Here is a 13,390-nt window from a genome sequence, read left to right on the forward strand (position 1 = left end):
AAATTAATATATTTATTCATTGCAACCACGTGCACAAGGGAGAGAGAGACAAAACGAATCCAAATACCGTACCCAGGGAGTAGGAATCTGAACGGGGCTTAAAGCAAAGAAATAATCAAAACAAAACCCACTTTCTAACTACATTCCCGTTCCCACTAAACTACGACATCAAAGAAAGAAACAAAACAGCATCGACGGCGGTGCAACATGCCCTCGCTAACCTACTCTACATAAAAACTCAAAACATACAAAAGTAGCACCCGCTCCTTACCTGTTGTATTAACAGAGTGCTTCCCTAGGTGTTGCATGAATGGAAGTCACGTGACATGCTTGCCTAATTACTACTCCCTGGCCGGTTGTAAAGCAATACAAAAGAAACAAAAAGAAGAAACATAGAGAATCAAGTTTCCAATGCAATCCAAAAAAAAAAAACGTTAACAAACTATTAACTCAAAATATAAGCTTTAGGTAACAAAACGAATAGAAAACAAGACATGCCAACATCACAGCGTGACCCGAAACGAAAACGAACAGTTCCCTCCTTCTCCCTCTCTCTTCTGGTCCACGTCAATCTCTTATAGCAAGGACGCCCATTCCGGTGCGCGTCACAATGATTACGGACAGCCAACAGCACCGCCCTGAGAGATGATAGCAGAGAAAGTGAAAGCAAAGACAACAACAAAAGAACAACATATCCTCGGAGCACGTAACAGTTACTGTCAAAGTAATGGAAGAATGCACGTAAGGAGTTTCAACTGGACCGTTCGTTGGCAATATGTTGGTGAACTGCTCATGTCATGTTTAATCTGGCCTTAGGTTTAGGGTATTTTTCAGATCCCTAAACCTCAGTGTGAGGAATAGACTTAGCAAGCAACAATGATAAACTGCTGTCAGTAGTTAGTTTTGTTAGCTTGAGACTTTCCCTAACCCCTTATTTATTTGCTGGTTTTCCCTCCTATTTTAGTCACTTTCACCTCAGAAAGTCTTTGATCTTGTTGTAGATCAGTTTGCGAAAATTGCCACAATTTTGCTAGAAATGCATGAATTTTCATTAGCATGTTCTGATTTAGGGTTGTAGGGTGAAAATTAGAGTTTTAGCGAGGTAACGAGCTAACAACTTGGAAAATAGAAGTGGGAGGGGTCATAAACGAGGAATGCTGAAAAAAAACGTTTTTTCCCCACCATATTTTGTGAACAAACGAGGGAACACCTTCCAAGTTCCAGCTGTGTGGGTGACTTGACTGGAGATCGCTTTGAGGCCAAAGCCCTGAGATGATATTACAGCAAAATCACAGATAGAGATTCGATCGCAATGAAGAAAACGACAGGGAACGGAAGAGAAAGAAAAACCAAGCAGCATTGAATCTCAGTGAATGTGAGAGATAGAAATGAGGACGCACAGAGGGGGTGGGCCAGCCCACACGATTTCTCCTTCCTCAACCCTCAGAGTAATGAATGTCTGTTTTATTGTACCTGCTTTTATACTTTTCTCTTTATGTGAGACCCACACACACAGTCTGCAATGATAAGAAAATGTGCTTGCCAAAAACATTACTGCATATAAATTAAGGCTATTAAAAAAAACAACTTAGAGAAAAAGACTTGGAGCACTTCGAGAGAATGGAGATACGTAGTCTTTTTGGAGCAGGCTTTACTTGAGGAACGTTCAAAACATCTTATATTCATATTAATCTGATAAACTGAGGCATTTTAATCCATACAGGTATGCTAATTTGAAAGTAGTATAGTTTTATAACGATGTGTAACACTGTTGACAAACAGGCAGAGACAAAGGTGATGAATTTGAGATGAACCAAAGTGCAGTTTTATTCTTCAAACGTGAAACCAGAATCCCTAACAATAAATGTGAATGAAACAAAAACCATGGACCTAACTAGACTATGGCTAGAACAAAACAGGCAGAGCTGTGGAAGACTCTGGGATGATCTCTGCAGTCTTGAGCACAAGCAGAGACTGGGGAGAAGGTGCCCTCTTCCTTCTCTTTCGCTTTCGGCTAACAGGGAACGTGGTTATGGGGATGGTCGAGACTATGGGCGCTGGCTCACTGACCGTGGCAGGTATGGGCTCCGAGACGGGAGCCGTGGAAGGCTCAGAGACAGCAGACTCTGGTTTGGCGGCTATGTCATGAAACACTGGCTGGAAAGGGGTTAGGGATCTGAAAAATACCCTAAACCGAAGGCCAGATTAAACAGGACACCGGTCCGCCTCCCCCACAGTGAACACATAACCAGTAGGGCGAGGTCGATATATCGAGTCAGGCTGAGGGAACAGCGACCACTAGGCATAAAAGGAAGAGGTTGGCTCACTTAGCCCAAAACAAAAAAATGTCTTTAAGGGCTACCTCATCGAAGTTAACCTGGCATGCCAGAGCACAAAATTCCACAACATAAGCCTCCAGGGGTTGATTCCCCTGACGAAGATCCAAGAGATGTACTGCTGGGTCCATAATGGATGGTCAGGTATTCTGTAACACTGTTGACAAACAGGCAGAGACGAAGGTGATGAAGTTCAGATGAACCCAAATGCAGTTTTATTCTTCAAATGTGAAACCAGAATCCCTAACAATAAATGTGAATGAAACAAAAACAACCGGACCGGTTTAGACTAGAACAAAACAACTAAGTAACATGTACACCGGCGAGACTAAACTTTGGCGGAACAACAAGGTTACACATACAATACCTGACCACCGACAAATGCAAACATGAGGGTTTAAATACACAAGACATGGGTAACAAAGGCCAATGAACAAACAGAACTCTAAAACAAGATAACAAGACAATTAAATAAGACCAATGACAAACTAGAACTGAATCAAAGTAATCAAACAATGAACCAATGAAAACCAGACACAAAAACATGGAGGGAAAACAGGACATATGAACACGACTGGGGAACAGGAACTTTAACAAGAAATTTCAAAATAAAAGTACACAAACAAAAGTCAACTGAGAATATATCGCACAATGACCTGACTTGGTGCAAAACTTGAGTTCCTTTAACTAAATCTGAGGCAAAGGCTTTTGAAGAGTCAAGCATTTGTTCCCAATTCCCATTCAGGCTTTATCCTAGAAGCAGAGTTCCCACAGTTCTGGAAAACCTAAGAGAGGAAATATGAGGGAATTTTCAGAATACATTTAGAGACAGAAAAGATGGGTCACTGGTATAATTGTGAATGGTAAAAATAGTAATGCTGAATATGGGTGTGTTCACATTTGGCATATTTGGTTTGATTAAAACAAACTCTGGTGTGATTGCTCTGTTAGTGTGGTTCATTTGAACAAGTGTGAACACTGCCATCCGAGCCTTTGTGCACATGATCTGAGCTAAAGAAGCCCACTTGAAAGGCCAAAACAACAAAGGCTTAAAACACTTTTCCCATGAAATTTTGGGAATTTCAGTGGAAATTAATTAATATTCATATTAATCTGATAAACTTTGAGGCATTTTAATCCATACAGGTATGCTAATTTGAAAGTAGTATAGTTTTATAACAATGTGTAACACTGTTGACAAACAGGCAATTAATAATTAATCTTGAAAGGTCATTGAAAAGTCATGAAACATTTTAAGGTAAATATACCCTTTTTTTTTAAATAGTTTTGCTCAGTCATGGAAAACCTGGAAATTTAAAACAAGGTTTTCCAGGTTTGGAAAAGTTACGGAAATTAGTTACATTTGAAAAAATCATGAAAAACCAAAGACAATTTCTATAATGACTACACAATTTTCCAGTTCTGCTGAGATCTAAAATATTCCATTGGCTAGAAATGGCTGTTTGTGTGCGCTAGCTCTATACACATTTTTTAAAACCCGTATCCAGTAATCTGAACATCTGGAAAGATAATAAATATAAAAATCATGTAAATTCATTGTTCAATAGGTGTGGGGACCCTTTGCAAAGACATTCTGTACCGTACATTTTGATTCCTAATATTTTACCAACTCATATGTTTTTCTTGAAAGGTGTTTATGGAGGGGCTGCTGGGAGGTGTTTGGGAAGGACACTATGTTTCCGTGTGTCGCCACCTGGCCCTCTTCTGATGCCCCTGCCACTCTTAGCCATGCCCCACCTATTCCCTCGATACAGCCACCCAATCAGCCACTGCCTGACCTGCTACGGAGCTGTGCCATGCTCCCTTCCCCAGCCACGTGCTTAAGCCCTTGCTCCAACAAGATGGAATCCATGATTGTGGTGACGGAGTACGAGCCCAGTGGTGGCTCCAGGCAGGAGAGCGGAGAGGAGGAGGAGGTTGAGGACATGGACAGCTCAGAAACGCCGGAGCCGAGGTCATCAGGTCCGGTACCACCCTTCCGTATGGCATCTTGTGATCTTTTATCCCACACCATGGGACGTCCAGAAGCGCTCTTCCCAGAACCGCAGGAGCACAGGGGAAGGCTCAGCCTCTCCGACCGGAAGCTCTCCCTACAGGAACGCTCGCAGACGCTTTCGTCACCCTGTGGTTCGCCGGGGCTGAACGGACGCTATATCTACCCATCATTACCATACTCACCGATTACCTCCCCCCACTCATCTCCACGACTCCCTCGAAGACCCACAGTGGAGTCTCATCGGGTCTCCATCACAGACCTGCAGGTAGGGGGCCATGATTACTGTCAATAGGTTTAGTGCAATTAGAAGTGTAACCCCCTCCTAGTATTAATAAAGTCATGGACATTTCTAAAGGGAATATGTATTTTCCTAGTCATGCCATTCAAATATTTTATTGGCTAGAAATGGCTTTTTGTGAGTGCAATCTCGATAAAATCCAATTTAAATGACATTTTTAAAGGAAATATTGGTCCTTTTGCTCAACTGATGGCACTTGCAACGGCAAAGTCATGGGTTTGATTCCCAGGGAACACACAATTTGATAATATGTACAGTATTCCTCAAATAAACTGTAAGTCACTGTAGATAAAAGTGTTTGCCAAATGCTTAAAATTACATGTATATAATCCTTATCCAGATCACAAACCACTGGAATGTGTCAGAACGTTTTCCTAGAGCAGGAATTTTTTTCTTTAATGGAGGCTATTTAAAATAAAAAAACCTCTCTGAACAGCATAATTTTCTTTGTTATTGCACCACAATTGTCCCAAAAATGAAAATGAGATTCTTGCTGTGGCCTGATATCATTTGAGCTTCTTGTGTCAGAATTCATGTTGTTTTTGAGAAGAACATTTACTTTTCTTCATTCTCTGCAAAGGCAGCGCAGACAAGGTTGAGAGGGCATGTAAGGTAAGGTTAAAGACAGAAGCAATTTCCTTCCTCCCTAATAGTGCTTGTCAATAGAAAGTTCCCCTATAGATGCTTCTGCTTTGTTCCAATAGGACATTAAATAGATAAGAAATATCTGTAGCTTTAGCCAGTGAACCCATCTCAGCTGTAATATTCCTTGTTGTAATTTTGTTCATATACTGTATGCTTGTGATTCTTTGAAGTCAGAAAGCTAAAAGCATCATTCTTGATCAGAGAATGAAGTTTGCATTTGCTGAATTTATGCCGCAGTGATATGCTCACACTGCCTGATGTAGATTCTTTCCCTCACGGGCTAAAACTTTAACCTAGTCTCTAAAGAAGATATCAGTATCATTGATCAGTGTCATATGTGTTTTTTCTTTCAAAAGGACTGCGTGCAGCTCAACCAGTACAAGCTGAAAGATGAGATCGGAAAGGTATGGTCATTTTTTATTTATTATTTACCCATAAATCATTCCCTGCTATGAGCGGAAGATGAATAAACGCCCTACTAAAATAGCAATTAAGCTTTTGTTGTCATTGTATCAAAAGCCACACACGTCTTGCATATTCACGATTACTGAACAATACCATAGAATACAATAGAATAGACAATTTTACCATGCTTTTACCATATAACCACCTCTGTACCATTGTACCCCATGGTACTTTTTGTAAATAGAATAGAATAAAATAGAATAGAATGGAATAGAACCTTTAAAAAGTACCATGGTATTATCTTGTTTTGGACATGCTCCGACATGCAAGATATTGTTTGAAGATCAAACAAAACCATTGTAATACCATTGTACCATCTGATGTCATCACTGTTCCATAGTACCGCCAAATAACTTTTCGTTACGGGAACAGAACAGAATGGAATAGAACATCTAATGAATGTGCTAGTAATATAGATTATATAGAGTAATGCAGTAGTGCGGTTGAAAGGAGCAGTGAAGTGTTTTCACTGTTGCCGTTCCACTAAGCTTCATCTCGATTTGAGGGCATGGATGGGGAGATTCCTGCTCTCCTCTCATCTCTGTGTCTGAGGGTTGGATTCCCTGCTGCAACGGCAATCTGCTCTCCCAGCTGGGACCAGTGTGTATGTGTGTGTGTGTGTGTGAGAGAGTGTGTAGGTTTGAGAGACAAAGAACAGAAGTGGAATTATGCCCATCTATGGAGCTCATCAAGAGACCGACTGTCGCTCACTGGCTTGGTTTGATTTGTATGTTCTCCAGTTAATCAAACAGCACTAATGCTTGGCCACTTTATGTTCCTGTTTCCCTGTGTTTTTGTATGTTACCGAGTGTATTTGCGTTGTAATTATATCCATTTACAAGTTGTCATGTTCAACACACCTTGTTTTCCCCATGAAGGGTTCCTATGGAGTTGTCAAGCTGGCGTACAATGAAGACGACAACACATACTATGTGAGTGATGCAACAGGGACTCATCACAATCTTACACATGTATACACACCCTCAGTGTTTTCAAATGTGGCCAGCTGATATGTTTGTTTTAATGGCTCATGCCAATACTGAAATCTACAGTGGTTGATGAAATGCTGATATACGTATACATCATACAAGTTAATTACAGCAAATTAAATGCTCACAGAATTCCTTAAATTAACACTTTCTTATCACTCAAAATTAAAGAAATGGTTCACCCAAAAATGAAAATTATCTCATGATTTACCCTTCTAGCATCCCAGATGTGTAGGACTTTCTTTCTTTCAGCTGTGTTGGTCCATACAATGCAAGTGAATGTGTGCCAACATTTTGAAGCTACAAAATCCACATAAAGGTATAATAAAAGTAATCCATATGACTCCAGTGGTTAAATCCATGTGTTCATACATGATATGATAGGTGTGGTTGAAAAAGAGATCAATATCTGTCAATTTATTTTATAAATTTCCCTCCCTGTCCAGTAGGGGCGATATGTACAACGAATGTGGATCACCAAGAACAGAAGGAGAAAGTGAAGTGAAGAAAAAGGACTTAAATATTGATCTGTTTCTCACTCACACCTATCATATTGCTTCAGAAGATATGGATTTAACCACCAGAGTCGTATGAGGTACTTTTATATTGCCCTTATGTGGATTTTGGAGTTTCAAAACTTTGGCACCCATTCACTTGCATTGTATGGACCTACAGTCAAGTCAAGTCAACATTTATTTATTGAGCACATTTAAAAACGAGTTGACCCAAAGTGCTTTACAGATCAAACAAACAATATGAGTGTTATATAAAACATAATAACATAAATAAAAACATTTAAATACAACATAATGTATTTGTCCATTTCAAACTATTCAACGATCTATTCAAAAGCTACAGAATAAAAATTGCTTTTGTTTTTAAAGTAGTATTAAAAATGGCTAATGATGAAGCTGACCTCACATGGAAAGGGAGATTATTCCATAGATTAGGACCTATCAAAGAAAAGTCATGGTCACCCTTAGATCTATAACGGCAACGAGGAACCCTCAATAGAAGTTTGATCAGAAGACCTGAGTGCTCTGGTGGGGGAGTAAGGGTGTAAAAGGTTACTGGTATATTGGCGCGCGAGATGAGATAGCTAGCGCCTTGTAGGCAAAAATCTGAATTTGAAAATCAACACTGAATTTCACAGGAAGCCAGTGTAGAGATGCTAAAACCGGGGAAATGTGATCCCTCTTTCTTGACCCTGTTAAAAGCTTAGCTGCTGCGTTTTGAACTAGCTGTAGGCGGGATAACGCAGTTTGGGACAAACCAAAGTACAATGACTTACAATAGTCTAACCATAATGGAATAAGTGAGTGGATCACAATTTCCAAGTGTTTATGGGAAAGAAAATGTTTTATTTTAGCAATAGATGTCAGGTGGAAAAAGCTACCCTTTACAACAGCACTGATCTGCTTATTGAAAAGTACCGAGGAGTCTAAAATCACTCCAGGACTCCTTACATGATCTTGTACATTGGACAACAGAGGACCTAACTGGGCAACCAGGCCAGGTAAGGAGGACACGGAAGAACCTAAAATCAGAACTTCGGTTTTGCTTTCATTTAATTGTAAGAAATTGTTTGCCAGCCAATGTTTAATATCTTTGAAGCAATTTAAGGCATTCTCAGATGAACAATTCTTGTCTACACTCACTGGGAAATAAAATTGGGAATCGTCAGGATAACAGTGTTAAGGTATGCTGTACATCTGAAAAATAGAGCTCAGAGGATTCATAAACTGTACAGGGAAAATAACAAGGATCCTAAAATCGACCCTTGAGGGACACCACACTGTAATTGAGCTGACGTAGAAGAAAAATGTCTTGATGTTAATGCCTAAATTAAAATGCCTAAATTAACAGAGAACGTCCCTTCTTTTAGATAGGATGAAAACCACTGGCGGGCCATACCCTGGATGCCAACCATACATTCTAAATTATTGAGGAGAATATTATGGTTGATAGTGTCGAACGCGGCACTGAGATCTAATAAAACTAAGATGACAGGCGAACCTGAATCCATGGAGAGTAAAATATCCTTAGTGACCTTCAACAATGCAGATTCAGTGCGGTGCATGTGTCTGAAACCAGACTGAAATGTATCTAAAATGTTAAATGTTTTTAGATTTAGGTGTAGAGCTGCGAATAAACAACTCTCTCCAAAATCTTGGAAATAAAAGGCAGTTTGGAGATTGGTCTGTTATTTTTGGTTTATTGCCAAATCCAAAAAAGGATTTTTATTTAACAAACTTCTTGGAACAACTCCACTTGCTAATGAGCTGTTAATTATAGCTGTCACACTGGAAATTCTCTAAGAAGGCATAGAGAAAGAATATCCAGCTTGAAACTGGAACACATCATCTTAGAGAATACATCTGCTAACTATGCTGACATAACTGGTTCAAAGTGAGTCAGGGAGCTGGATGGGAAAGGATTAGTGGTTGATCAAATTGTGCATTTACAATCACACCTTTAATCTGCTCAATTTTGTGAGTTGAAAGAATGTTTCACAGGTCTCTTGGGTAGGCTCCAGAAAAGCATTTTTAGTTGGGTTTAAAACAGAATCAATTGTTTTGAACCAAATTTTTGGTCTATTTGTGTTATCAGAGATTAATGTAGAGAAAAACATAGCTTTCACTTTTTTTACAGCTCTCTGATTGTAAGTAAAATGCCCCTTTAAAATGTCATAAGAGACCTAAAACTTGTCTCGTTTCCACTTGCACTAAGCTTTTCTGGACTCTTGTCTGAGAGTGCGGGTGAAGTCATTTAACCAAGGCTGTGAAACACCTTTAACTCTTCATGGCTTGAGTGGAGCGACATTATTAAGTGTAAAAGTACAAGATTCATTAAAAGCTTCAATGTCTTGTCCAGCTAAGTGTCACGATCCCTTGTTGTCTGCCCCGTGGACTTTTCATTTGTTCCTGTGTTTGTTTATTTTGTTGTTGCAATAAAGACCGCATTTAGATCCGAAACTCCCGTCTGCCTTCTCCTGCCTTCCCACAATCATAACACTAAGACATCATTTGTGAAATGAGTTAGATAAAATTCTGAAAACAGATTGGCAGTAGACGAGTGAATGGGCCGGGAGTGACGTAAGGGCTGAAAAAAAGTAGGGAAAGGACAAGTAAGACAGACTCAAACATTATTGAATAATGTTTAGAAATTCCAATATCTAAGACCTCTAATTTGGATACAGAAAGACCATAAGATAACACAAGCTCTAATGTATGACCCATATTGTGAGTAGGACCAGTGACATGTCGTACACAATTAAAGACAATGTAAAGACTTGGGGAGATAAATTAATTTACTAGAGGTTTTGATGGGCAGTATACATGAATATAAAAATCCCCAAGAATAATGAGTCTATCATCACGAGACACCAATCCAGAGAGAAATTCCGAAAATAGTTTGATGAATTGTTTATTAAATCTGGGAGGTCTGTTCACATGTGCACAGAAAGCAGGACCCAAGATGTCAATCTTTAATAGTTGGACCTCAAAACTGTCCATAGGTAGTGTTTTGCATTTAAAAGAGTTTCTAAAAACAGTGGCAACACCACCTCCTCGCCCTGAAATCCGTGGGGAATTTAAAAAGTCACAAAAGTGTTATGGCACTTTTCCACTGCATGTTACGGTTTGACCTGCCTCAAATCGCTTTACTTTTCTGAGCTTGCATTTCCACTGCAGTTTAGTGCCTCCTCAATGTGGGTGGGATTATTGGCTGATCGTTATAGTTGCACCACCTCTACTGCTGTGACATCATCTTAAACACAACACAAACTGACCAAAACAATAACACGACTGCTAGCTGTTAGCTACTAGCTCATTGTGCTGCATAAAGCAGTTGTTGCATGGTGATTTTACACAAGTGTAACAGTTCAATTGGCCTGGTTGTTTTAGAAGCAAGCTTCCAGTAGCTAGTCAACTAAATAAAGTGAAGCTTTGAAGCAGAATATAGAGTTAACGTAACAAAACGTACCATCCTCCATCATGGCTGGGTACAGGGCACCCTCCCTCCCATTGCTCGCCGGTTTAGATAGCATCCATTTGGTCGAACCACTTCCACTTTTCCTTGATGGTTCTGTTGTCACTTTTAAGTTTTTTTTTTACTTTTCCCTACACTGTTGGTAGGTCCGGTGGTAGCCGTGTATGAGCCACTTCCTGAGAGACTATTTCATTTCGCTCATCACTAATGGTGTGTACCATCTGCACCTCGTTTATTGACCATGGCGTGGTTTTGCACATTTATTTTTTCACAATTCGAAAGTCGCGTGAACAAATGATACTGTTATCGCTGTTGCTAACTTTAAAACTAGCGGGTTGCTGTCGTGTGTCGGTAATCCAGTTCCTTGAGGTCGCTCATACAAAAGGCCACTAAAACAAAAGCATCTAAAAACTTAAAAGAACACTGAGAGCAGCGGAAGACAAACACGCCAGCGTTCACTCTACTGGAAGTTGTCAGACTCTGTCACTCTGTTTTTGTAGGTGTTCCAAGAGCTGAAATATTCTTCTAAAAATCTTCGTTTGAGTTCAGCAGATGAAAGAAAGTTGGGATGTGCATGGTTACTGTAAACCACAAAGTTTCATGAATAGTTAATCGGTTGTTCACCGGGAGCCGGGATGCGGGAATAAAGAATGTTTACTGCAATGGAATTTCCTCAAACCCTACTCAAAATATATTATTATTATTAAAATAAAATATTGCCTAAATAGCAAAATACATAGATCTTCAAATCATAAAATCTCACATTAAACTCAAACAAAAATTATCAAATTGTCACTGCATGTAGTAAATGAGCTCTGCCCAGGTGGGCTGACATTTCCGCGTGGCAACGAACGTAAATATTATCATGTGTGTGGAGTTAACAATGCTGCGGTTAAATAGCCTCTTCGTGGTGCTTTGATTTTTAAATGGTTTAAAATCAAATGGCATTTAACTTTTCTAATTATTGTATGTAAATATGAGCAAAAGGAAAATATTCTCGTACCGTTTATCAAGCGCTGAAACTTTTCTTGATGAAAAAAACCTGGAAATATGTATGAAAATGAGAATACCACTCTTTTACATTCTACCACTCCAATTTAGGGGGACCAGACCTGTTGACACAGGGGAACCCCCAGAACCGCCCCTGCTCTTTTGGAAAGTTATGGAAACATAATAGTGGATTTTTATATTTTGCTGTTGGAGCAAATGGGAACACAAGATAATATTTGCTGTGGTCTCTTATTCACTGTTATATAAATGTTACCCCATTGTAGTTTACTTCTGCATTTTAAACCCGAAACCCATTTCAAACACAGTTATAAATTGCAATATTTACATTATCAGTATCTTTAATTTCTCGTCTTTCCCTGTAACTTTAAATATTAACTCACAATTGTGTGATTCTGTTGCCAGCAATTAATGCAAGATGCTGTATTTTTGTGATTTCATTTTATTTTGACATAGATTAGCAATTTTTGGATTATAAAAATGTCAGTTCTACCTGTAGTATTTGAATATAAGCTTCACTTTACTAATTGATTATCTAGTAGTGCATATTTTATCATCTGTCACATAGAGCTGGTTGCAAAGTGGGGCATATGTGAGCCAGCATCAGTAATGACAGTGGATATCTGCTCTCACTCTCTCACTCTCACTGCTCTCCACAGGCCATGAAAGTGCTGTCCAAGAAGCGACTGATGAGGCAGGCTGGGTTCCCTCGTAAGTTTGTGCTTTAAAGCAGATGGAATGCTCAGCGGGGTTTATGGTTTAGTGTGTGTGTGTGTGTGTGTGTGTGTGTGTGTGTATGTGAGGTTGGGGCCACAGTTTCATAAACTAGCAGAATATCACATTCTCCATTTGTGCTGCTTTAAACAGGCAGACCTCCTCCTCGTGGGGCAAAATTGGCCCCTGAGGGCCCCCCTCAGCCCAAAGGGCCTTTAGAGCGTGTTTACCAGGAGATAGCCATCCTCAAGAAGCTCGATCACCCTAATGTGGTCAAGCTTGTGGAGGTGAGTGCTTTTATTCCCATTTGGCAGTCTAGGGGGTCAAAGGAAAATGTATAATTAAATAAATTGTAGTCGTGTAGACATCATGCTTAATTTGCCACAGTTGAATATGAGCAACCTAAATAAAAAAGTCAATTTAATATGTATCGATAAATGAGTTTCTGTTATTTAGTCAATAACCATTAAAAGTATGTCTTTACACCAATTTCCAGTGAACAAAAAAACAAACATGGATTGTGTAAATTACTTGTGACGTAAAACTTTAGTGAGTTACACATACTGGGATTCGTACATGAAACATGGGAGTTCAAGCAGAAATATTTTTTTAAAACTATAAAATGTTAATTTTTACATTTGTTGTTGCATTCCTTTCAATGCAACATTGTGCTTGAGAACAAATTTCTTTGTAAATCATTTGTAAAACCTTACGTAAATTAATGCATTCAATTCAACATTGTACATAAGTGTGAATTTCTACGTAAATTGTTAGATAAATTGACATTTATTGAAGTGCAACAATGCACTGTAATGTTTGGTGTGCTAGAGTGGAATAAAGGAGACACAGGAGTAGAGTTTTCCCTGGAGCGGAAGCAAACGCATTAGCAAACATATCCATTCAAACATAACAATTCAAACTTTAACAT

The 13,390-nt window shown here is 39.2% G+C and overlaps 1 protein-coding gene across 6 annotated transcripts in view; it reads left to right on the plus strand.

Annotated features, from left to right (window-relative positions):
• Nucleotides 1-13,390, plus strand: part of LOC127625196 (calcium/calmodulin-dependent protein kinase kinase 2-like) — a 41,027-nt gene that overhangs the window by 16,264 nt on the left and 11,373 nt on the right. For all 6 annotated transcript variants that reach the window (XM_052100324.1, XM_052100325.1, XM_052100326.1 and 3 more), the window contains 5 exons: nt 3,988-4,618; nt 5,653-5,700; nt 6,640-6,693; nt 12,408-12,459; nt 12,616-12,749. In XM_052100324.1, coding sequence (XP_051956284.1) covers nt 3,988-4,618; nt 5,653-5,700; nt 6,640-6,693; nt 12,408-12,459; nt 12,616-12,749 — 919 coding nt within the window. The remainder of the gene's footprint in view (nt 1-3,987; nt 4,619-5,652; nt 5,701-6,639; nt 6,694-12,407; nt 12,460-12,615; nt 12,750-13,390) is intronic.

Source organism: Xyrauchen texanus, chromosome 31, assembly GCF_025860055.1.
Source record: "Xyrauchen texanus isolate HMW12.3.18 chromosome 31, RBS_HiC_50CHRs, whole genome shotgun sequence".
In the NCBI taxonomy this organism is placed as follows: Eukaryota; Metazoa; Chordata; class Actinopteri; order Cypriniformes; family Catostomidae; genus Xyrauchen; species Xyrauchen texanus.